The sequence below is a fragment of the Echeneis naucrates genome, chromosome 13 (assembly GCF_900963305.1).
Source record: "Echeneis naucrates chromosome 13, fEcheNa1.1, whole genome shotgun sequence".
NCBI classification, from domain to species: Eukaryota; Metazoa; Chordata; class Actinopteri; order Carangiformes; family Echeneidae; genus Echeneis; species Echeneis naucrates.
The window spans coordinates 4,238,026-4,264,584 of record NC_042523.1 but is presented as its reverse complement, the minus strand read 5'-3'; the positions used below and the strand labels follow the sequence as shown (position 1 = coordinate 4,264,584).

The following is a 26,559-nucleotide window of genomic DNA, read 5'->3' as shown; positions in this document are numbered from 1 at the left end:
CTGATACCAGCTCCTGTTTTCTGATTACTCAAAGTCCCTGGCATATCTGCATTAATGCAGTGTTTATTTCGGGGCGGTGTTACACTCTGGACAGGTCGCCAGTTCATTGCAGAACCAACACACAAGGACAAACAACCACTCACGCTCGCATTCACACCTACAGTCAATGTAACGTCGCCAGTTAACCTATACATGCATACATAACCCAAACTAGAGTACCCGGAGGAAACCCACAGGGAGAACATGCAAACTCTGCACAGAAAGGACCCAGGCTGGGAGCCAAACCTGCAACCTTCTTATTGTGGGGTGATAGCGCTAACCATTATACCGCCATGCTGCCCAGCCAGACAAACAGAAGGTTAAAATAGGGCTACCACCTAGTCCGTCACAGTCAAAACACTATAATGTCATGGATTCATCCATTCATTCACTCTTATTACAGCTTCAGAAACCAATTAGAAGCAAAGACATAGACGATGCTGAGGTCGTAAAAATGGCAACAAATATTAAAAGGGAAAATAGGATAACAGTTTAGGATGTGTTTGACCAGCAGCAGAGAGCAATGAGACAGCTGGACGTGTTGTGAGATGGGGAGCATAGTGACAGAAATCTGGATTGCTTTCACTTTGTAAGGACAAGGTGCAACTTGTTTGCCAAATGTGTTAATTACATACTAATAGCTTGCAGCATATCCCCTCCTTCAATCTCTCTCAATTTCTCTTCTACACACAGTTATAATGATACACAGGTGTGGGCCATCTCCCTGCTCTCCAATCCAAATGCCTTTGCCTATCCCAGTCTGCTGACGATGGAAACCATGCACTTCATCTATCCAACCACATGCGCGCGCACACACACAGACTCGATCATTCAGTCCCAAAGGGGCCTTTTTGTGAATGAAATTGTGTGGAATATGTGTGTGGGGGGTTGGAGATGCATGAAGCTCATATTGGTGTGAGATCACTGAAAATGAAGATAGTGGTGCAAGACAAAAGAGAGGGCGGGCCCAGGCACAGAGAGGAGAATCGAGGGAAGCGAGGCCAATTGATTCATCTGGGGGATGGGATGAGCCATGGGTATGAGAAGAAGGTTGAGTAAATGGGGGGGAAGGGAGAGGGAGGAAGTGAAAATTAAAGGTGGACATTTGGACAAGAAACAAATTCTGCTTAATACTCTATAATTATCTATATTATACTATTATATATACTACTAATAATCTACATTAATCTCTCAAGCACTTCCTCTTGAAAGCTTCTGAAAATTTTTCCTATTCTGTTTGGTTTGTTTCTGTTTCAAGTTTAGAAATAACAATGGGTTGACCTTGAGAGGCTGATATGTGTGATCAACCTTATTTGTTAACAGCTGAGTCAGATTATTGTTACATTTTTCAATCAACGTGGACATGCTGTAAGTGTTTGTGAAGCAGAAAGTGTGGCTGTTGATATTGAAAGTGTTAAAGGATATCGCTCAAAAATCGAGTCCTTCCATATATTCTGTTCAATGTAACTTGAGTTTCACTCTGTTATTCAGTGATAGGCAGTCTCTCCCCACAGATTAATTAATGTATGACAAAAGTATACTACTAGAATTTGGCTTCCCACATAAAAAAAGTTTGTTTCAGAAAGAGGAAGAGAGGTTAATAATGAAGGACTCAAGAGGAGGTTGAATATGGGGGGAAGAATGAAAGCCCTACTCAGGCACTCAGGCACTCAGGAAACAGAGCTAGGATGCACAAGTCTGATAGCCAATCAGCTTTTGGTCATGGAGCGAGGGAGCATAGGAGGAACAAGCTTTTTGTTTGTCTATGAATTTTGATATTAGTAACATTAGTAGCATCTGCAGTAATACCATATAATGGAATTTATTGCCATTAAAGCTCTACGCACTTAATGTGGGTGATGGCAAATCACAAGATCTCGCATCACCACAGTGCTCTTCACATTGATTGCATTTCAAGGTGATCAGTTTCTGTCAGACTTCTGATGTGTATGTGTAGTTTTTTTCACTCTCTAATTCAACAACCACCCCTACACATCTATAGTTTATTCTTCATAAAAGCTCTAATAGTTTGTATGGCTCATCGTGCAATGAGCTGTTAAGTTCAACCTAACATGGATCAGAGCAAGACTGGACTGATTGGGAGAGTGAGGAAGCGTGATTTGTAAGAGGTCATGCGATTATAGTTTGCATAGTCTGTTTCCTCATTGGGATTTTGGATTTTTTATTTGTATTTTTTTTTCACAATGACTTAATTAGATTTTGGGTTATGCCTCTTATTTATATTAAAATCACTATTGATTTAGTCCAAATTAAATTCTATCTCATGGTACAGCAAATCAGTGCCAAATAGCACATCACAGTTTGTCAGATTGGAGAAAACAAAGAGTAGGTGTGACTGCACCTGTTTACACTGTCAAATGCATCCTACTCACTAACGTAAGACTGGAGATAGTGAAAAGTGGTGTCATTATAGTTGGAAGATGATGATAATTTCATCATGTATAACCTGCCTTCAGCAGCAGAGACGACCTCAGCTGTGCCACTTTTTTAGACAATTAGATGAAGGTTTAAAATAATACTGCTTGTACTAGCAATGTTTGTTTTTCGTGGTCCTGAAAACAAGTCATCTGGAAATTGAAGTCCATCTGGGAGACTGATGCAGGGATGACAGGCTTCCTGTCCCTTCTCATACTCATGTCATTTCCACTACAGATGAAAAGTTTGCATTTGGTATTTGTTTCCTCTCAGCACTTGGAGGACTGTTGATGGTGCTTTATGTTTGATATTTGTGTTGTGAGACTGCAAACCTGTGTGTAAAATAAGGTTGTCTGAGGTCACCTTTGGTTTTTAGATCACTTATTTTATACAATAATCCCATGGTTGTTGTCCCTGGTCACCCCTGGGTTGTGAGGAGACAGTAATTTACAAATTTCACAACTATTTGAATGTCATGTGCATCAGCAGAGAGTTGGCCCAGTTGCCATGGCAACATTTGTCTGACATTAATGACCTCAGCCCCCACATGAATGTTGGGATTGCTGACTATAAGGGATCAGAAGAGCCTGGGTACTCTGGCTTTTGACTTCAGGTGGTCTGGTACCAGGCTACAGTTACATGACTACAGGACCAGATTCAAGGTCACAGTTGGTCACTCTATTATTGTTGTCTCTTTTAAAAGAGAGTTAGTGGGCCCTCTGTGCTGCTGTTTTACACTTTTATCATATGTAAAAATGCCTTAAACACTACTAATGCGAATTAGGGCTACAGCTGACGCAACACATCCCTGCAGCAAATATTTTGAACTATTAGTTTGAGGTTTGGAATAATTGAAGGACAAGGAATTAGTTTAGCCAAACTATATGCCACATATACAGTACAATGGCCAGATATAGCAAATGGTTTTATTGAAAATGACAGCTGTAATGTTAATTTATACTGATGGTTCAACCCTTCCTCTCTCTCTCTCTTTCTCCTCAGCATACCTCCCTGTCAGCCAGCCGCTCAGAAAAGGGTACTGGCTGGTCAAGCCGCTCTCTTGGTGCCCGATGTCGTAACTCCATTGCCTTGTGTTCAGATGAGCAGCCACACATCGGAAATTACCGTCTGCTCAAAACCATCGGCAAGGGCAACTTTGCCAAGGTCAAACTGGCACGGCATATCCTGACCGGCAGAGAGGTAAGTTCATAAAAACAAGAAGATTACACTGTAAATGCTGTTTACAACTGCACTACAGCAAAGTGTCATGTGTGTTGAAACAGAGTTTTAAAGGGCTCCTACCTTGTAAACTCTTACATCCTTCAAACACTGTTTCGTCTCACATAAGAAGTCAGGGCCTTAAACCTTCGAAGAGACATATCTGTTTGTTGTGTTGGTGTTTGGCTGCGTGTTCAAATACACTGCCCTATATCTTGTGAAACATTGAGTACATCAGCTGAGGTGAATGCTCAGTTAGACTTTGACGTCTTTGGCTCAGTCATGTGAGAGTTGTTGCAATCTGCCTTCATAAAGCAGAAGATGTATGTTAGTGGTTTACAGTGGGGGTGGGGCTCAGCTTCTGTTTTCATGACATGCTCTAAAATTGTTGACATGACATGTTGTTTTCCTGTCCTAGTTCTCTAAATAATGACTTTATTTTAATATATCGTTGACAGTAATATATGGTCTCTGCAGCAGAATGCATGCTTTCTCAGCAGCTCCTGCTTTGATAAAGACAAAGGTAACATTATGCAGTGTGGAAACTGAAGTAGTTGATAGATTATTTGAACTATTTATTTATTGAATTAATTATTTGAAGTATTATTATTAGTATTTTATTGAAGTAATTAGAAAATGACCAGCATTTTTATTTTTTATTATTATTATTTTTTTTTTTTTTAACTTTTGTTTAAATCATTTAGAACTGGGGTATCCCATTAGAAACTTTGTACCACCTCAACATTGTTTGTAAGCAACCATCTAAAACCTGAGCAGATTCTAAAGCAGCGATTTACAAGGAGAGCCAAAGATTTAATATCTCAGATGGTTATTTTTGGGTAACCCTAACCCTCCTCCTCTGTCTCACCCTAAGCCTTGACTAGGTAGTTAGCACCTTAGCAGGATGAAATCTATCTGGATCTTCTAAAGCATTGTTCTGATCCAGATAACTGCTGTAACCTGCTCCAACATCAGTTGAATTCCTCTGGCCATTGTGAAACCCATGACTTAAAACAGCCCAGCCCACCCCACAACTTTTAGTGGATCACAATGCATTTTATGTTTGCATCCCTTAAAAAATATGTAGAACTTTTCAGAGGCCAAATTGTAATCCATTGATTGCCTAAGCAATCCCAATGGTAACAAGTGCACATAGGAAAAACAGAAGGAAATTTTGAACATCATTTTCAAAAGTCTTAAGGTTTAATCAATCACAAAAGACACAAAGTAACAAACTCACAAATGTAACCACTCATTACTTGCTTTTTGTTTTCTCTCATGGCCACCGTGCAAGGCTCTTGTCATTGACCTGCTCCCTGCAAGAAACCACCTTTGGTGGCAGAGAAACCATGCAGATATCACTTTTCACATACAGTGCTGTTTTTCACTTCTTTTTCTGTTGTTTCCTAACAGGTTGCAATAAAGATAATTGATAAAACACAGCTCAACCCAACCAGCTTACAGAAGGTGAGTTGTGTGTGTGTGTGTGTTTAATATGTTACTCAGTCTTTCTTTAGCATTTTTGTGTGGCATTCCAGCTCACGGTTTCATAGCCTACTTAAATGAGTTGATACCCTCGTTTATTTTAAACATTAACGGACAGTTCTTTTTTTCATGCATTACAAAAGCAACAATATAGTTTTCCTACTGTCAGTCATTCTGGTGTTCCAAGTGAGTTTATTGTATTTGTATTGCATCAGGAACATCATACGTGCTCACTCTCGGATGACCCCTGCTTACAGCAGTCATCTAAACTTTGCCCTCTTGCTTGTTATGTGAAACTTAAGTCACTGGCTGCAGACGTATAGCTGATTATCACTTGATGGAGAGTTTGTTAAGAAGGGAGTGCAATGTTCCAGCTGTTATAATGTGATTAAAAACTGTAAAGTCACAGAAGCTGAAGAAGTGTGTTGCTGCTGTATCTGCTGTCAGTTAGTGAAGTATTACCATCACTTTTCCACTCAGACCATAGCAACTAACCGGGTTAAAGGCTTAGAGTCGGGCACGTCACTGTGTGCCCAGTGATATTTAGGGTCAAGCATTATCTGGGTGTATTGCATTCAATGCTTAATGAGATTAAGCTCTCCTGTCTTGACTTGGCCTGCTTCAGCTATTTGTGTGTGCATGTGCAATGCATGTGTTAATTGACAGTGACATAATGAAAAAAAATTTGGTGAGAATCATTGCCTCAGGCCTGCTCACTATTTTCATACCTACTGCAAGTTGCAGTATGTTCTCTTTTGGTGGAATATTTGGCTGTAAAAATTAAAGCAGTCTGAAATTCATTCATTCATCTTCTACCGCTTATCCGTGTCCTGGTTGCGGAGAGTGCTGGAGCCAATCCCAGCTCACACTGGGTGAGGGCGGGGTACAGCTTGGGCAGGTCACCAGTCCATCACACAGAGACAGAGAGAGACCAACAACCACTCACACTCAGACCTACTGACAATTTAGAGTCACCACTTAACATAAACACGCAAAGACACCGGCCAAAAACATGTCTTTGGACTGTGGGAGGAAACTGGAGAACCCTGAGGAAACCAACGCAAGCATGGGGAGAACATGCAAACTCCATACAGAAAGGCCCCAGGCCCGAGAACCGAACCCACATCCTTCTTGTTGTGGGACAACACACAACACTGGGACAGCACTAACCATTATGCCGCCTTGCTTACTTATAGAAGGATTTATCATTGTTTTTCTTTACTTTGCTTTGCCTTTACTCTTTATTACTCAGAAGTAGCTCCACTGTAGTTTGCATGTTTTGTTGTTGCTCAGTTTATCTCGTCTGAATGAGTCATCTACGTCATCTACATTGAAATCAATTGTGCAGCGCACACACACAATGAACTGACCTATGGATGAATACTCAGCTTGTTAGCTAACCAGTCTAGGCAGGGCTTTGATGCTACTGCTGAAATATGGGTAGAGTTATTGATGATGTCTGGCTCAGCGCGATTGTTGATCTGACCCAAATGCTAGTAAGAACAGCAGGTTCAGCACTTCACTGCTCTGACTTAATGTAAGGATGCCAAAATAAACCACTTCTTTGATAGGATTCTGCTGTCAAAATAAATTACAATTGCAGCCTTAAATTGTCTTGTCAGAGGACTTTATACACTTTTCACTTTGTGAAGAAGATACAGGGGGAGAAAAGCTTTATTCTCTAGTTTGAACAGATGATTATTAGTTTTCATCCTAAATTGATCATTGTAAAGAGGAGCAAGGTTGATAGGTGAGGGAACATCCTGATCTTGATAGTTTGTTTTGAATTGGGGCTTTGAAATAAAACCTGCGACCATGTTGCACCACATTTCCATTCAGTGTGGGTAGTTTTAAGGAAGGCAGACAAATAGATACTAACTGCTACGACGCAACACTGCATATGACAGGGTATTCGTCACTAACTAGGCTATGCAACAGCTTTTTACTGCAGCATTTTTGAAACAAAATTGGACAGACTCACTAAACCCACCGAGGAGATCAAGTCTATTTCACAGAACAGTTTATATTCTGTCAGCGTTATCAGCACTGATGAATTGGTTCCTCTCTAACACTTGTTTGTATGTTTGTGGGAATGCAGGCCTGCTCCTGCTGATCAGGGGGAATTAGCAGCAATGGTCTGGTGCTGCAGCTGTGTCCTGTCTTGTCAGGGATACTGTAGTCAGGGTAGAACAGGGCTCATGCTGCCAGCTGGCACCACCTCACTCTGTCATACAACCTTTCTGTCAGAACATGCAGTATTTCCGACCATCATTTTCTCTTAAGTGCCAAACTCAGTCTGAAATACAGCTTCAATTCATTATTCTAAAACAGTTTTATTATTCTTATTGCATTGTTTCTTATTTCTCTTTCTTTTGATAAATCAAGTAATTTTCTATAAACTGTTATATACATTTCAATATACTTATTTCCCAAACACAATTTTACATTATTTAGAGGCGCAATTTATAATTGGTTATTGCTGGTCAAGTATGGTTTTGTCTCATCAACAGTCTAGAATTGAAAGCAGAAAAAACACAATGTAAGTATTTTGGTATTTTCACAGCTGAAGCAATAAACGTTAATTTAGCTCATTATTATCTTAAGTGGTATAAATGTTATAATTTATCAAAATCATGATCTACTAAGGAATTAACTGAGTAAACATGTCAGTGCTGCCACAGACCTTTTCACCTTATTGCTGTCTGAGCTGAGCAAAAACATACATTAGATTTTAACACACTTAACGCTGTGTTTTTATGATATAATGCAGTGATATAAAAGGTATATGATAACCTTTCTAATTTGATTGAATAATATTATATAATATTGAATAATATCTCCCCTCCACTTTTAATTGGATTACCATCAGTTGATTCTTTTTATGAAAGTCTGTGTTTATCCAACAGCAATCGGTATTCTGTTTGTCACGGAAGATGTTTTAATACACCAAATGGAAATTTGTGTCATTTGCATTTTAATTTTTGCAGAATTGATATTCAAAAGAAGGCACTTTCACAGTTGGGTTGACATAGAAACATGCAACTTCACACTCTGCTGTATCTCATTTTATATTCTGTCAGCTTCTTCTTTTTTTCAGTAGCTTTATGTTACAGCTTTTTATTCAACTTTAGGCTTTGTGTTGCAATAGGGGCTATACTGTAATCACGCCTGTACGGTCCACTGTCCACTGTACTGTAGCACAACAGGATCCCTCTTAAAACTGGATTCGGGATGGTTTCATACTTCATAGAGAACTGCCTGGGTAACCAGTATGCCACTGTGGAAAACCCCTGCTACACTCACGTGCCAGGCTACTCAGGGGGTGTCATCTATCTTGTTTTGAAATGTTGTGTAAAGTTGCATGCCAATGCAAATGTACCTAACATTGATGTGAAATAGCATGTTAATCATATCCAAAAATGTAACACATATCTGGCAAACTCAAGGGCTAAAACAAGAAGCCAACACTGAGGAGGTAATATCTGCACTTTCTCTAATAACCACCGGAGTGTGGCTCCAACAGTGAGTCAGCTCCCATGCACTCCATTCTACAGCCAATTTCCTTCATGAGAACTGTGTGGTGCACGCATATTTATATAACCTACCTGTTTATTTTATTACTTCTATACATTACTATATTACTTGTGTACTTGTGTATTTAAGGTATGTGGGGTCAGTGTATGCTTGCCAAAAATTGTCAAACATGCTCAAAATCTTAACTCTTTACTCACCCAAGCACTTTTGTTTTCAACCATTTTGGGGTTAGTTTGGAGTTTGGAGGAATCAAGACACTGCCAAGATGGTGTAGGGTATGTAGGGCAACCCACAATGGAGATCCAAAAGCACTGGGCCTCAGAAACATATGGGTGATGTTGCAAAGACTATATCCACAGACCTGTCTTTATGTGATAGAGTGCAGCTCAGACATTTTGTCTATCCAACAGTGTGTTGGATAATCTGCCAGACAATGTAGGACCCCATCAAAGCCTGGTGTTACTTTGACAACGGGAGAATTTTGTAGGCAGCCATCCAACATTGTGTATGTGTACACAAGTAAAATTAGTGTGTGTGTGCATGCAGGACAGTGTTTTGGCCACTGTCTAATGCTCTGAAGTGTGTTCTGTCCCTCACCCAGGCCCCTCCAACTAGGAGCTAAATTCCAGACAAGGAAACAAAAGGGACGGCTGAGCTGGGGTGGGGGATGTAATGGGGTCTTGGCTTAGAAGCAGGGACCCTGAGAAAGATGAGATGCAGAGCAGAACCAAGGAGAGTAGAGAGTGTCTGTGCGTGTCTGCGGGATAACCTCACATCCCGACACGGTCTCTACTCTGCCTTTTGTATACACGTGTAATGCCATTATCTTCATTGCTATTGTCCCTGTGTGGGTGTCTCTACAGAATCAGTGCTGATGTGTAAAGGGAATAATTACACAGTAAGGGGATATGAGGGCAGGCAGAGGGAGAGCAGAAGGTTTTCCCATAACAGCGAGAGGAATAATGCCCCATGTCCATTGATATTTGTTCTCCGCTGACTCCCCTTAAAGATCCTGATGCTTAACCGGCATCTGTAAAACTATGCATAGCTTCTTTAATTTAATCAAGCTGAGTTTGGCTTGACTCAAGCCAGCATAAGACAGGAAGTAAATTCCAGCTACTCTTTTAATGATTCAGCTCTTGTTGAAAGGCCTGGGCGCTCCAACTACCACTGTACACTGGGACAGAGGCAGCAAAAGTCAGCCAAAAGTACAATATTCACTAGATGAGAAGAGGCTTATCCCTCAATAATGCTCATTATTTAATTTTAGTTGTGCCACGGTCCGTGTGGGGACATTTGACGGGCACTTAGTTCATAGTTATAATGTTGCCATAATATCCATTTAAATTTTCTTCATTTGCAATGAATGTTGCAGCTGAAACTGGTCGCTTTTTTTTTTTTTTTTTAACTGTCATTTATATTTTAGATATTTTTTATATGATATTGACAGGGTTACATTTATTTTTTGTTGTGTTCATTGTGTTTCATGTGTCCTTTATGTCAGGTTTTTGTTCTGAATGGTTTCTGCGTGTGTGTGTAATTTTTATTATGGACTACACATAGAAATTAGAGATTATAATCTGGCGCGACCATGTCTTTATAATCTATATATGATTAATGGCACTTGCACACCATCTCTAATAAATAAATACATAAATTAATGAATAAATCAGAGATACATGACATTTGCAGGATATGCCCTCTTGGTTGGTTGATGTTTTTCTCAAACTCTGCCTGAGAGGTGTTGACATGTGACTGAAGATATTTGTTTCAACACATGCACAGAGCCTCAGGCATCCACATTTTCCTGGTTATTTGGATCAGGGATTGGCTGATTTGAAGTAATGCCCCTGTTGACTGCTTATTTACGAAAACCTGAGCAGTCATGTAGTCTTTTTTTAATAAATATACATGTATTTATGTTCATAGATGAACAAAGTCAATACCTGATTGCAAATTGAATGCAATTTTCTTAAATAATACATTTTTCATTTAAAGAGTCACATCTGCACATTGGATCCTTTCTTTTAGCAATGTCATGACAAGAGGAACGTTTCTTTATTTTCTTCATAACTCGGATTGGTCTGAAGATTTTAAGTTATGTTGGTTGAGTTTATGTGCGACATGTTGATGATGTTTAGACTAAATGAGCCTTTTGATCCATGTTGAGGATGAAACATAAAAGTTTCGGTCTTCTTCCACAAGTTGTTTCACATGAATTCATCTATACTTCTGCGCGGATTTCAAGGAATGATGGCACTGCACTGCAATAACTGTTGGATGCATATCTTACACAATCAACACGTCTATGCGTTAGTTATATACCTCGAACTTCAACTAAAACTTCATTCTAGCTCATCTCTGTCTCCATCAGAAACATTTAGGAGACAATGCTTATTGACCAATTAGAATTCTTGCCAACAGTTAAATAAACAGCCAGAGATGCAGCTGTGGCTTAAATTACACAAAAAGCCTCACTGAATGCAAAAATATTAATTTCTGTTTAGGCCAGCAACAGGATCTGAGCCAACATTTACTACACATAAAGAACACAATGGAGCTCTAGTGTTTTCTCTAGTCCAGATGAACCATCTTTGACAGGGCTGTGCCTTGCTGAAGTGCTGCTGTTGTCATGACCAGGACTTGTATCTAGAAACCTCCAGGTGCAATAGAAATCAGGTTTTGCAAGGTTGTGGCTGTTAGCACACGTTTAAATGTGTGTGAACAAATACATGTTACATGCAGACAAGTAAATGGGTTCAATGTTGGGTCTGTTAAGAGAGATAAAACCACAGTCTGTAATATTATTAAAGCTGTATTCCTCTATTTTGTAGTTGATGGACAGTCGCAAACACACATACTCAGAGGCTTATCCACAAGTGGTACTTTGTCATAGAAGAGAGGGAAGAAGAGGGAGGCTTGTGTGTGTCTTTGTCTTTTTCCCCCTGAATGTCTATGGTCTCGTGATTGGTTGCAGCAGGAAAGTGGAAGTGTTATCTAGAGTGCTGTAGTGTTTTTGGGTACTGTGCATGCGTACATACCCATCGACTAGGTATGTAAGCATGTGAACTAGACAAGCATCATCATTCCTCATTTCTCTATTTCAAAATCCTTGTTTTCTTCCTACCCTTTCTCTTTCTCTCTCTCTCTCGCTCTCTCCCTCTCTCTGTCTTCCTCTAACCCTAACCCACAGATAAAACAAAGATACATGCTCTGCATAAACAGGTCAAAGGTCAACAGGCTGGCAGGCCAGACACATGAATCAGACGGAGCTAGAGAAAAGGTCCTGCCTCTAAGCTGCTTTGTGTTGTAGAAAAACTGTTGAGAATGCCTGGCACAGAGGCAGAGGGGATGGAAATGCTCAGAAGTTGATTAATGTTGCCTGAAGGAGGCAAGACAAGCATTTTCTAAATGCACAATAAAATTAAGATTTGGTCCTGTAAAAATTAAGCACACATTCTTGCTATACTTCACATACATCACAGCCTATGCAGATAATGGAGGAAAAAAAGTCATTGTTTGTCATCTTGCATCACAACACAGGATTAGATCATGAGCTGAGGTGAGCTAAGAATGAACACCAGTGAGTCAACAGTTTCCCGGCCATCTGCTGAGCATCCTAGTATGTGGACATCACTCTTAGACAAAACTTTGTTTTGAAAATGATTCCTGGTTGTTTTCATGTCTAAATCTTGTCCCACTGAGAATGAGGTAAATGTGTAAGAGTGATGAGGGAGGAGAGGCTTAGCTGATAATTCTTCTTTAAGCTTAACTGAACAGCTGATGCACCATGCAAATAATACAGTTACACACTCTCCAAGTGGGACACATTGTGTTTATGATGATGACTTCCTATTTTTAAAAAACTGTAACTGGTTGTCAATGTGTGAGCAGCACTAACACATTGACCATAGTGTGTGAGGGTGTCTCCAAAACAACATTATTATTTTTCCTTGTATTAATTAACATCATGCTTCTTAAATCAATAATCTGTCTGTCATTCCATGTGTTAATTTCTTAAATACTAATAAAGAAAAAGAAAACATAAAAAAGCAAACTGCATGTATATACACACACACACTGATCTTACTGGGAGACTGGGAGGGTGAGGTATGGCAGTGCTGGAGTCAGGGGTGGCTGGAGCTACTCCAGGGCTGACATACATGGACAACCATCCACACTCACTTTTTTTTGGTTCACTGGTTCACTGATTAACCTCAGGTGTATATCTTTGGAAATAGAGAAAATGCAAACCCAGTGTGCCTTTGGTCGAAACCTCAGAGTCCTCTTTCTGTGAGGTGACAGTGCTAATTACTGCCACCCATTATTATTGTTATTATTATTATTGTTGTTGTTGTTCCAACAAATGATTTTTATGTGTCAGTAAATGATAAGTGATATTCTGTCAATAATCCTAATGGCATTACGCTGACATAAATGCATAATTCAGCGGTAATAGTTTTAATTTCCCACTGCTGCACTGAATTTTAAAAATAATAAAATAATGAAAATAAGAAAAATAGCAAAAGTAATTTTTTTGTTTTTGTTTTTTCAGTTTAAGTTGTACCGCAGGTTATTCACCTTTTACCAATGTTTTTCAAAATTTTTTTGGGGTATTTAATAACATTTGAAGCTACTTAGCTGTCCCTTTTTCTGTGTATACCCATTTGGAATTGAGACAAAAATAATCTTGATACAGTTTAATGTAGCAATTCAATATCTTTTTTTTTTACCAGCTGTTTCGAGAGGTACGCATAATGAAAACGCTCAACCATCCAAATATAGGTGAGTTATAATATAGGTGAAAATTTTTTGACTGTGGTCAGACTCACTATTTGTTTATGTGTATGTTCCATGCTAATGCCTTCTTCTTTGTTTCACAGTCCAGTTGTTTGAGGTGATTGAGACGGAAAAGACTCTTTACCTGATTATGGAGTACGCCAGTGGAGGTGAGTTTCATCCACACCACCCTCATCATCATGATCATGTACTGAATGGTGCCAGTTATATTCTTTCTTGGATTGTTCATTTAGGGTTCAGTGGCTTGGTTTTAATTTTTCTGTCTTCTACCCTAATTTAGCCTCAGCTCCATTGTTCATCTTTCAAGGTTCCAAATTTAAGCTTCATTAGTGTTTTATTTGAAGTGTTAATATTCACAAGAAGATATATTTCCAGTTTCATGAACCAAAAATCATCTCAGTGGGCCAGTGAGCCAATCAGAAGAGTTGCTTGTTGTAACACAAAGTTCCATAAGTCCTCATGGTTTATTTTAAGGCTCAGTTTATATATTATGTGCATTTTTCTACGGACTGAGCACTTTCATGCTTTCATAGTCGAAACAATCCGAAACCTGATCTATAGTGAAAGAAGACATGGTCATCTACGATATGAGACCTTTAACATTGTTCATTTATTATCCATGTGGTCCTAGTTTTTGAACTTATCTGTTTTTCTTTCCTTCCCTCTTTTTCTGATGTGATCTCTTACTTTCAATTACTCATATGGAGGCAGCAGCTCAGCAGCTGCCAAGCCAGACTGTTCAAATCATCCTCAGCCTGTCTTTCACCATCATGGGCTAAATTTTTGCCCATATAAAATGTGTATGGAGGCTTATTTAATTGTTTTAGGGATATAATTTATTAAACTCACTGACTTTTGGCAGTGACAAATTAATAGGAAAAAATGTTGGAAACAGTAGGATATGTGGAGAATTGGACTTGTAAATGCCTGCCAGAACTGCAGCATGTCATTATACTGCCTATACTGTTTCTTCCAGGTGAAGTATTTGACTACCTCGTGGCTCATGGCAGAATGAAGGAGAAAGAAGCTAGAGCCAAGTTCAGACAGGTCAGTAAGAACCTGTATTTTGTTTTACTGCGCAAGTGCTTGTTAGTCCTTTTACAGCTTCACTGTGTTTGACCCATTCTCCTCAAAACACAATCTTACACTTGAAATAGTCAGTATAAGGAGTCACATTAGAGTTGCAAAAGAAATCTCAACAAACCACAAAGAAAAATCTGAGCTGATTCAGAAAGCGGGAAGAGGGCAGATAGATGAATCATGAATCATCACCAAGGCTTATAAATTTGTTGGCTAGTAAATGAGCAGTTTTGACCTAAAACAGAACAGCACAGAGAAGCAGTCAACTTTTCCACAATGGTCGAGAACAAACAAAAGCAAATTGCAGGTAACCTCACACCAAGAAGGCTACTGCTCTGAGGTTTGTTCATAGTGTTGTATCAAGGAGGTTAAGTTACTATTTATATTGTGTAAGTGTAAACATGCAGTGCAATTATCTTCTCTTGTTTAACATCTATTCTTCTTTGTCTCCTCAGATTGTGTCAGCAGTGCACTACTGTCATCAGAAGAACATTGTTCACCGAGACTTGAAGGTGATTAAAAATTGTAATAAGAGAGGGAAAGAGAAGGCTCCCAAAACCTCTATAGATAAACTGTGAAGGGGTAATGTCTAATGGCATATATGAATTTAACTCATATTAATTAATAAAAGTGCCACAGACCAACTAAACTGAAATTAAGTTAAAAATATTTGCTACTATTTGTTTAAATCAACCAAAAGAAAACACAATTTCCTCTGACATTACTGAGAGAAATGATGGACTCCAGATATAAGTTAAGACGTATGTTTCCCTGTTTATGTTGTTTGCCTGCAGGCAGAGAACTTGCTACTGGACGCGGACTCCAACATCAAAATAGCTGACTTCGGCTTTAGCAATGAGTTCACTGCAGGCAGTAAACTGGACACGTTCTGTGGCTCCCCACCCTATGCTGCCCCAGAGCTCTTCCAAGGGAAGAAGTACAATGGTCCAGAGGTGGACATCTGGAGCCTGGGCGTCATCTTGTACACACTGGTTAGCGGGTCGTTGCCCTTCGATGGACAGAACTTGAAGGTGGGTGGCATGCAGGCTGTGATTGTTCAGTGTGATGTTATGTGATGAGGACAGTGGACTTCTTCAGTTTTAGTTTTGAATTCAGGCAGAATGGCTGAGTATAAGCACTAAATCTTTTTCTGAATTTTGATGATTTATGTCACTTATTTGAATGCTGCAGGTGTGAGCCAAGCTGTCAGAATGAAAAGCCACTCTGAATGCACTGTTTTACTCTGAAAAAGGCTCTGACCTCTGGGTTTTATATGACTACAATTGCACCTGTGCAGGCATGGGGTCACTTAGAAATGTGCAGTACCTTTTTGTGTGTGTTTGTGTGTAAAAAATATATTTCTGTATGTTGTAAGTAGAGCAATCTTGACAAAGGATAAATTCTCAGATTTTACTAACACGCCTGTCAAGAAAATCAAAGGAGGGTAAACCCTATGTATCGAGAAGGTCTCAAAGCTTTTGTTTCAATTAATTGAAAATGGAAGCGAAAGATTGCAAGTTTGCATTTACATGTATTCATACTTGCCAGTATTACCTCACTCCTGTAACCATCACATTGTATATTTTGTAGTATTATTTAAGTTAGTACTAAGGTAAGAAAATTAAGAAAACTAATGTTAAAGAATTTCCTCTTAACACATAGCTTTTTATCACCACACAGTTGTGCACCATAATAATGCATCTTGTATGATTTATTTTTATATAATAGAATAAGATTAATTTGCCATTTCTCTGGCTGTTAACACATGATTTATTTATTTGTTTTGTGTTCAGGAGCTTCGTGAGCGTGTCTTGAGGGGGAAATATCGCGTGCCATTCTACATGTCTACAGATTGTGAGGGAATTTTGCGACGTTTCCTGGTTCTCAACCCTGCCAAGCGCTGCTCACTGGAGGTAAACAAGAAACTTAATAGCAAGACAACAGGGAGGCGCATAGAAAACGTTTACATTTAAAAGAGGTTGTTATCTACAGTAACTTGCAAGTGAGAAGCACTAATAAATACTGAGAACATATATGACCACATCCGTGGTCGACCAATGATAATTTGAGACACACAGTAGTTTCTGGGAATGCAAAATAATTAGTGCTTTAAGGAAAATGTTGAAACGTCTGTCTCCCCACCAGCAAATAATGAAAGATAAGTGGATCAATGTTGGCTTTGACGGTGATGAGCTGAAGCCTCACGCAGAGCCTGTGGAGGACTTTAATGACACCAATCGCATCGGTGAGAAACGCATGCCTTTCACCATTCATTTATCTATAATCATTAATAATATTGACAAGAGAATGATCTATTTATAATCATGTTGCAGAGAGAAATATTCAGTGAAGATGAACTGGGAGCATCTTGTTTATGAAACTGTCAACAGCAGTCGCCACAGACAAAGAATTGGTGTAGGCCACTGTCAAAGGCTTCCAGTGATTAGTGCCATGGTGTCATGGTGACTATTAGGCGCCTGTGAAGAAGTCCTGCTGCTCTGATGTAATGCTCAGCCTCCCAGGGATACTTATACCAGACTTCTGATATATTAGCTTCTTTTACATTAATGTGATATTGGATGTCAAAATTTAATAAGCATAGATTCTTAACGGCCCAACATGCTACTACAGAGATGTTTTGAAACTAGGCCTTTGACAGATGATGAATTCAGGTCCTGAATGTGGATCAGTACACTAAATGGTTCACACCTGTCAGGGTAAACCTTAAGGCTTTCATGACTACATTCAAGGTCTGATGTGTTTCATGCGTCACTGGTGATGAAACTGAGGAAAGTGTCTAATGTGATTGTTCTTGTTCCAGACGTGATGGTTGGAATGGGCTTCACCAGAGAGGAGGTCAGAGATTCGTTGGTCAGTCAGAAGTACAATGAGATCACCGCCACATACCTGCTGCTGGGACGCAAGAATGAGGTGGGTGTTTTGTTGTTTTGTTTGTTTTTCGTCCTTCTCTAATTGGCTGAAATAAATCAATCACAATGGTTACAGTCTTTTAACAGTGTCATGATTGCCATTATATATAGATACAGAATGATGTCAGTACTCCCTCTTGCTCATGTTTACAGCTGCATTCTGTCATTATGCGTGTCAGTCTCTGTTTTACGCTTGTTACGCTGTTTTACATTTGTTCTGGTTTTGGTCACAGTCTCAGTTAAACTTGATTTTCATGAATGGATCTGGACTAACTTGGTTTTAGTTTTTGGTCTGCATCAATCAAGGTCAGCTCTCAGTATGTTAGTTTACATCTGGTCCCTACTTGAGATTGGATTGAACTTCTTTTACATGGAAGAACTTGAAACTTCTTTTTCTTTTTAGCCAAAGACAGGCCCATTGTCTGTGAAAGTGTGTATTAGTATGAGAGAGAGTGGGCTTTGAGAGAAGAGTAGACTCAATTAGATGCTAGCAGCTCCACGGTGAAATAAACAGAAGGTATCAGAAGATGTTAGTAGAGTAGATATTTCTTCATTGTGGACTAGGAGGCATTTGCGTTCACAATGCTAGACTCCTGAATATGTCAGGAGTGAGAGATTCAATTTGTGTCTGTTTATCTGCTTCTTAGACTGACAACGAGTCTCGGACAGGCAGCAGTCTAAGTCTAGCTCGAGTCCGGCCCAGCACCATCACCAATGGAACTAGCAAGCACTCCACTTCCTCTTCTTCTTCTGGTGCACCATCATCCTCCTCTGGCCACAAGGCCCAGCGGAGTGCCTCAACATACCACCGTCAGAGAAGACACTCTGACTTCTGTAAGGCCTCCGGAATCACAGAGATCAATAGCATCATGGCGTTTACCTCGCGTGGCAAGTTTGTTAGGTATATTCTGAAGTTATCTATGACTAAAATCCTCCTCTCCTATCTCTTAGGTGGACCAGCGGTCCCAGGGTTGACACACCCAAAACAGAGTCCCAGTGCTGTCGGTGAAGGGGTGGGGCTTAAAGAGGACCGGCTGTCAATCCGCAAGCCAAGCACCATTACCGTCGGCTCCCGTAGCATTCCGACCCCCTCTAGTCCAATGGTCAGCTCTGCCCACAACCCAAATAAAGCTGAGATACCTGACCGGCGCAAGGAGGTCAACTCAACCACAGTAGGTGTTTTGTGGGTGTGATAAATCACCCACTGTAACCAATCTGAGACACTGACTGAGTGTCTGATCAATACAACATGTACAGATGGCAGAGTCCTCACAGTCCTGCTAATCCCATTTCCTCAGATTATAGCACAGTGAGGTACACTGACACAGATATTATGAAGACTGCAAACATGAATGCCCTCCACAGGTTTGATGCTTAAAGACTTACAAAGCTCCAAATAAATAGCTAAATAGATTCATTCATCTAAGAGGGGGGATTATGGCTGTTCAGCAAAATTAGAATAAAAAAGAGAGAGTTGAGAGAATATAGAGTTAAACCCAGAATCCAGATTAACCTGAGATTAACTCTTAAATGTTCTGTCTGAGGTCAAACAGCGAGACGTTTTAAGAGGCTTTCAAATCATGTCAGATAAATTGTCAGGTACATTATAACAATATCACACTCAACCACTTGTTCATTCTTTAGTATCACGTATTCACCAGCAAGTTCATGAGCTGTGGGGTTCTCATTTTTTCCCCAGAACAACATCCCTGCTAGTGCCATGACTCGAAGAAACACGTACGTATGCACAGACCGATCCAGCACTGACAGACACCCATTACTGCAAAATGGCAAGGAAAACAGGTGAGAGGAGACTTGGTGATGATAGCATCCCCTCCTGTGTTCAGTGACAGATTTCATAGTGTTGAAGCTTTGGTCACTTTATTTATTTTATATTGGGGCTCAAATCCAAGATGGACAGCAAGTTTCATTATCATCATCATCATCATCTCAGTTCTGTGCCAGTGCTGAAAGTTTCACCAAAACCAGAAGATTAGGTTTCATTAAAATGTGTGATTTAAAAGAAAACCTACCTTTTCTGGTTTCACATCACTTCACAAAGTCTTGTGTTCTTTTTGTCTTTTTCCCAGCTTTAAATTTCATTGCATCTTGTGCATAAACTCCCTAAAGCATGTCAAGGACTCAGGGATAAGGATTAGGTTTATATTTATGGAGGCAAAATAGTTGCTAAAAATTAACAGATTTTATTTTATGAAAGCCAGTGCAGCCCACTGGCTATTCATTCACAGTTGGCTGTAAATTTCATAGTAAAAACAGCCAGTCATACTTGGGCAACATGATAAAATGACAGTGTAGAAAAAATAAATGTATTCATTGTCCATACAGAGTTGAAAGTTTCTCTTATAGTGGGTTGGTTGACTACATTGCTTATCCTTTATTGCACAGAGAGTGTTTGGCACAGGATGTTTGTCTCACATACATTTTGTCTCTTTAAGTGGGGAAAAAGGACTTTAACTGCATGAGTCAGTTAATCTGTGCATGTGTGTTTATGTACCCAGTATGAACTGTCTGTTGTTGTGACAGATGGTTTTCTGCTCGTCATTCTCAGTGTCTGCCTGTCTCGCTGCCTCTCTCTTCTTTTCATCCTCTGGTGATTCACTGACTTTCTCACTCTCATCATGGCCTGTTTTCTGTCTCTTATTCACTCTGAATTTTTGCAGCCTCTCAAAAGGAAAGCCTAAAGGGTCCTAGCCAGTTTCAAACCTCCACTTAACCTGTGTGTGTGTGCCTATGGACTATGGAAGGCATTTTGTGACACGTTTTAGCGCAGATGTGGCTGATTCCTTACCCCACGATCTGGGACTTTTCCCTCTATCTCTCCCCCAGCTGTCCCATCCATTGACCTATTATAGTCATAAAATGAAGCACAAATGAAAAAATAGCAAACAAACAATCAAGTGCTGCCGTGGCACCTGATTTGATCAGAAATCACTCTTAATCATCTCAACCCACCTATGCAGACCAATGTATGTATGCCTCCCCCTTTAGACTGAACAGTAGGCAGCTACTTTATACTGACATTGAGTGATTTTGTGTTCCGACAGCTGCACTTCAACTTAACCCATCTAATGGTTCTGCCCCACTTGAACCCTATGTGTGGGTGTTATCTGGAGCGTTATGAAAAGCAGCCTCAGGCCACCAGCCAGAGAAACTGGGGTAGAGGTGTGTGCGCGTGGTGTCTGTATGTTGGTTTCACAATGTGGGAGAGTCGACTAAAAAGAACAAAATTGGATGAGAGATGGGGGCATGGAGTCAGAAGAGAGGGGCTTAGTAGGGACAGGGACACTCTGAGTCAGTTTTGGAGGAGAACTGGTGTTGATGATATGAGAAGCTGCTGTCGCTCTCTCACCCTGTTATGCCTGCTAAGGTGTTCATCCTTAGCATTCATTAACTCAGTTTCGGCCAATGAACACATCAAAACTCTTAAACACTCTTGGTCTTATAGGTCTTCATTGTAATCTTAGAAAGAAGTATCAAATCTATTACTTAAATGCATAGAAACTTAGACTGCCAACAAATCAAAATAAAGTCAAATATCCTTTTTAATGACCCTGTTTTCCAAAATTAAGGTGCATTATGAAAGGTATATCTAATTCTTGCACAGTTCTGATATTTGCCAAGAGAAATGATTTCCACTTTCTTTTCCTCTCCTTCCTCCACCAGTACCTTATCCCACCGCCTTCCCCCTGCCTCCCCCTCCACCCACAGCATTGCTGGCGCCTCGGGGGCCTCCTCTTCATCCTCTACACCGTCCTCTCGCCTTTCCAGAGGATCCACGGTAAGGAGCACTTTCCACGGAGGCCAGATTAGGGACCGCCGACCTCCCTCCCATGTTCCTCCAGCCTCTCCCACACAGTCTCACGATGCCAGCCCGCTGCCTCATGCCAGAACCCGGGCTACAAGCAACCTGCTGAGCAAGCTTACCTCCAAATTGACCCGCAGGTAAGCGGAGAAGCCGGGGGAATAAGAGGGGAAGGGAAGGTTTCTGTGTCTCCTCAATTCACAGTTTATCATGGTTGGAAACATAAAGACAAAGTATGTTTAAGGGTTATATGTGACTTTTTTAAGTGATGATGTCACTAATCATTCAAATGTGGTGACTTGATGACACGCTATTTAAAGGATTGTAACTGAACAGTGTAGCTCTTTTGCAATAAACCTGTACATTAAGATCATGTAGCTGTTGTGCTGCCTCTCACTGTCTCCTCCTTAACAAGTACTAACCTACCAGCCTTCCTTGTCTAATAAGACAGCTGCTCAGAAGGCTTCTTAACATCAGACCTGGGTCTAATAATGTTCAAACATTATTTTCACTGTTAGCGCTGAGGGATTACTATGTGCATCTTCCCACATTTTCTATGAAACAGTGAATAACATATTTGATACATTATTTTGAAGCTTTTCATAAATATTAAAATCTGTTGTCATAGTATTATTATTATCAATAACACAAAACTACACAAAACTGGAAAAATAAAATAAAGAACACAATAGAGGCAGGAACCCAAGTGGTATTCTGTGATTGGGAAGCATATGGTTTATTGGTTGTAATGGATGTATAGAACTGTAGACAGTTTGCTTCCTCTTGCTGGGGAGAAACAAATTGTGTTCTGCTGGAAGCGCAGGCTGTCAGTGTTGTTGCAGGCCACTTTCTTAACCATTCACATGTGTGCAGCTTGCCATGAAAGTTCAAATCTAGCTGTTGCTAGTTTCAGGCCAACTTAGTTTTCATTTTATCATCCAGTGTCTATGTTTTCTTTAAATACATATGATACACTTTCACTACACTTTAAATATCTTTGCACTCATCTGATCACCCATGGGAATGTTCATGAGATTGGGTCAAGCACATTATAGGTGTATTGTGGTTTTGAAAAAACTGGATAGTGATTGGACAAACACAGACAAAAATGTGTTTGCTGCAGTCACAATGTATAATCAACTGACCTTGCTAGAATCCTAATTCTGTGTGAAACACTGTACCGTAATAATAACAGTCTACCAGTTAGAAATGCATTGGTTCTTTAAAGATAATAAAAGATGGACTGATTGAATGCAAATTACTCAGACTCAGTAAAAACCTTTTCAATCAATTCTCCTGCAGCAATGACTGTTTCCCACTTAAACTAATAAAATACAAAAAAGCTATTTGGACTCAGGGTTATGACCATGAGCTATAGACCATTAAAATAGTCTAAGCTTATAAAAACAAATGGGAATCTATTGGACCCAGGTCTGCTGATCAGGTAGACATACTCTATGTTTTTCACAGTCCTTCTTGGCTGCTTATTGTTGCTTTATCTGTTTGTTTGATTCTTTAACAAGTTATGCTTTTCCTCGCCAGTCACCTGCCAGTCCTTTCCCCCTCTCCTTCCTTGACTACAGTGTACACTGTTTGATTTGTTTCTTCTCTGCCTCTGTGCTTCTTACTGTATGTCATCTCTATGCCCCAACCTCTCTCTCTCATTCGATGTCTGACTTTCTGCTCTTATTTTTCCTTTTTTCCCATTCCTCTCATCCTCTCTTCATCTCCTTCTCTTCTTCCTCTCTGCTCCTAGGGTCACTCTTGACCCTAGTAAACGTCAGAGCTCAAACAAGTCCATGTCGGGCTGCACACTCCCACAGGGAACAAAAACAGTTAGTAAGTCTTCCTTTCCCATGTTTTCTGGCTGCTTCTGTCCGTTTGTCCGTCTGCTTGCCAGTGCACCATCATCCCCTTTGCTCCTCATTCACTGTCTGTTGCAGGTGTAGTTATACAAATATTGATCAGAGATGAAGCTTCTTTCCAAGCACAAATCTGATATGTGGCTGAAGTAAATTCAACCTGCATGTTTCTGGCTGTGAAGTGGAAAACATTCACCTTCGTTTCAACACGTGAAGTTCATTGTAGTATTATCTCTTAATTCGTTACTTTGTTCATTTAACATTGTCTACATAATTTTGGCTTCTTGGCCATTAATTTCCTTTGTATTTATGTTTCGTCAAGAGGAAACTGATTTTCAGGTGTGCTAATTATATGACTGTATATACGAAGTTCTCTATCACTGTTAATGTAGTTTTATATCACATAAATTCCTGGCACTTATTTTGGGTAACTGTGAATAGATACAATGGTGTCCCTCTAGGTAATCTAGTGAAGTAAATATGGAAAAATAACTGATCAGCATTGCCTCAAAACAAACCTGTGTGAATTAACCTTAGTCATTATCCCATTATAATGGAATTATAGCTCCTTTACACTTGATGCACTTGCTGCACTCCACCCTGTTTGTACAAATTCAGGTTTTCTACGTCCAGCTCAGAAAGTCTCAAGTTCACAGGATATCCTTATAAACTTAGAGGCATGTAAGTTATACAGCTGAGTTCTAGAAAGCCCCAGCCTAGTTCAAACCAAGTTTATTTCACAAAATTCTCTCTCAGAAAATGTCATGGATTGGGTCCATAAAATTTTTCACAGATTTTACGTAGTTTGTTTCTCCCTATAGGCAGCTTCATCTCTAAATATAATGTTTGTATGACTAAACCTCTGACCAGCAGCTGTCTGAGTGTCTGCCTGTGGGTGGGGGTGTGTGTGTGTGTGTGTGTGTGTGTGCGCCTGTCTGTCTGTCTGTCTGGACAGTTGTGTCTCTGCTGGCTGGGTTTCATGTAGCTCATGAGATGCTGTAGGTGACACAGCACCATTACTTGCTTCCAATAAAGCACAAGTGTTAGCATTAGGTATAATGGAACAGCTCGCATAGAGGCAAAGACAAATCAATACTCATGCAGACTTACTGGCTTAAAGTCACACAGCTCAGCTTTAAAATAAGCCCTGTGATGTGTGTCTGTTTGTGTATTCCCTTGAGCATGTGAATTTACTGCAGCTCCACTGTGCTAGTCTGGGTCATGTAATCATCACCACATGTTTGTCCATGCTGTTAACAAATCAGAAGTCCTTCCGCAGGTCCGTCTCAGATTCTCTGTTCCCAGAGATCCCTCCAGTCTCTGGAAATAGAGAATCTGAGGCAGACTCCTGGAGTGAAGATTTTTGGTATTTTATACAAGACAGAGGCAGGAGGTATAGGGTCAAGGGTGGCAGAGAGGGAGAGAGGTAAGACTTCACTGCTGTTGAAATTAAGCGCTGGTAATGTAGTGTACATTAATGTGCCTGCTTTAGATAACAGGGGCAAATATTTATAGTTTAATTTTGTCCTTGGCCAAAGGTTGATGCTAAGGTCTAACTTTATATGAGGCTGATGAAAAAAAAAATGACCAAAGCAAGATGATATTGAGAGATGTGAAGACAAGAAAAATGGTAAATAATAATAATAATAATATTTTACCCCCCTACTACCAGGACTACTCACTAATGGTTGGGCAATGGGGAAGCCAAGCTTACTTGAATTTGAACCAGAAGCACCTATTTGTGTCAGTATTTAAGTGTCATGTATTTAAAGGATAAATGAAAAACACCAAGGTATTTGGGGGAAAGAACTGGATTGGTATCACTGGTTTTGTCTAGATAATTGCTGAGTGACTCTTGATGATGAGATTCTTCATCTTCAGGGATGCTGACCTAGCTGTTAGAACACTGAGCAAACACTGGAAGTGTCTTCACATTTTTCAGGATCACAAGATAAAAATCAAAATGTTATTCAACCCCAAGGGGATGTCTTCAGTGTCAAGACCCAAATACTCACAACTGCAGAAAAGGCAAACCATGATGTATTGTTGTCTCAAATAGTTAACAGTCAAAGTGAAAAGAACAGAGACATGTCAGTTACCTGACTAAGTTGGTAATCACATTGACAGCAAATATGGAACATACAGGTTTATGCTTTTCGATGACTCTGTCCTTACACACCTGCTTTAGTTCAGTTTGTAAGGGAAGATTACAAGTCAGGGTGAAAAAATATTCATTGTGCATCACTGCCACCTTGAACCTGTGACATGAAAAGTCCACAGCTTACTGCTGAGGCTTCTGCCTGCAAGAGCTGTTTTAGTCTGCAGCAGTCAACCTGACTGACTGACCCAGTGTCTCTGGTGTTTTAAATCAGGATTAGTTATGTAACCAGGATTTATCCTCCTCTGAAACAGGGATCTTACACAGTGCTCCTTCAAGATACAAGCAGATTATTCTGTTAGACTGCTTTTTCTTTGTCTTACTCTCTCCTTCTTTCTTCCTCCTCTTTCATATCTTCTGTTTTCTCTCATTTTCAGCTCGCACAATCTGGCACACAGGCCATACAATTTACTCTCGGTCTCTGGACCAGAGCTCAGAAATCCCAATTTGTCACTCCTCACTTTTCATTCGCAAAGCACTCAGGTGGATTTTCCCCCCTGCTTGCATTTGTCCATCCTCCATGTGGTAATGTTTCTCTTGCTTAAGGACACCAAAGCATCGGCTTCTGGGGAGGAGCAAGATGTTAGTGCTGAGCTGGAACAGTTTCTCTGTAACATCAGTCAATCAAGTCTGACTGCTGCTCTTCTAGTTCCTGGAATAGCGATCAGGTTGCCAGGTTGTTGGGGGAAAAGGAATGAGTGCACTCAGGAAATGGCACCAGTGACACTCGGTGGCCATCAAAGTGAAGTGCAGCATTCAACATAGAGCTACATCTCATTGATGCAAAGACTTTCATTTATGTTCCCTGCAGCCTACATGGGCTCAATCTCACTTAAAGAACTGTATAGCTGCAGACAATATGAATAGAAAATGAGATCAGGTACCATCTGCCTCAGAAAGAACCCAATAGAAATATCTGACTGAAGTGTTTACTTTTCATATTTTATCTTGTGCAAAAATCCATCAGATATTTATTTTCCCCTCATAAGCCTTCACTCCATTCCCAATCATCCCAAAGCAAAAGCAGAAAAACTACATTGATAGAAGCATTAAGAGACAGTGTGTAGCTGAAGCTCTGATGTCAGTGATACATTACAGTCTCAGGTCTTCTAGAGGATAAGCTTTTTCACAACTGGATTTTGGGAGTTTCTCTGCCTATCATCCAGATCTGTTTAAGAAAGTACTTAAATTAAT

The 26,559-nt window shown here is 40.0% G+C and overlaps 1 protein-coding gene across 1 annotated transcript in view; it reads left to right on the top strand.

Moving 5' to 3' along the window:
- LOC115053139 (MAP/microtubule affinity-regulating kinase 4-like) overlaps positions 1-26,559 on the top strand; it is a 44,095-nt gene that overhangs the window by 11,034 nt on the left and 6,502 nt on the right. Inside the window, exons 2-15 of the mRNA XM_029517706.1 lie at positions 3,478-3,675; positions 5,107-5,160; positions 13,449-13,497; positions 13,596-13,661; positions 14,489-14,559; positions 15,048-15,104; positions 15,387-15,623; positions 16,386-16,505; positions 16,738-16,837; positions 17,414-17,523; positions 18,170-18,356; positions 18,474-18,694; positions 19,222-19,325; positions 21,207-21,485. Of these exons, the coding sequence (XP_029373566.1) occupies positions 3,478-3,675; positions 5,107-5,160; positions 13,449-13,497; positions 13,596-13,661; positions 14,489-14,559; positions 15,048-15,104; positions 15,387-15,623; positions 16,386-16,505; positions 16,738-16,837; positions 17,414-17,523; positions 18,170-18,356; positions 18,474-18,694; positions 19,222-19,325; positions 21,207-21,485 (1,853 nt within the window). The remainder of the gene's footprint in view (positions 1-3,477; positions 3,676-5,106; positions 5,161-13,448; positions 13,498-13,595; positions 13,662-14,488; positions 14,560-15,047; positions 15,105-15,386; positions 15,624-16,385; positions 16,506-16,737; positions 16,838-17,413; positions 17,524-18,169; positions 18,357-18,473; positions 18,695-19,221; positions 19,326-21,206; positions 21,486-26,559) is intronic.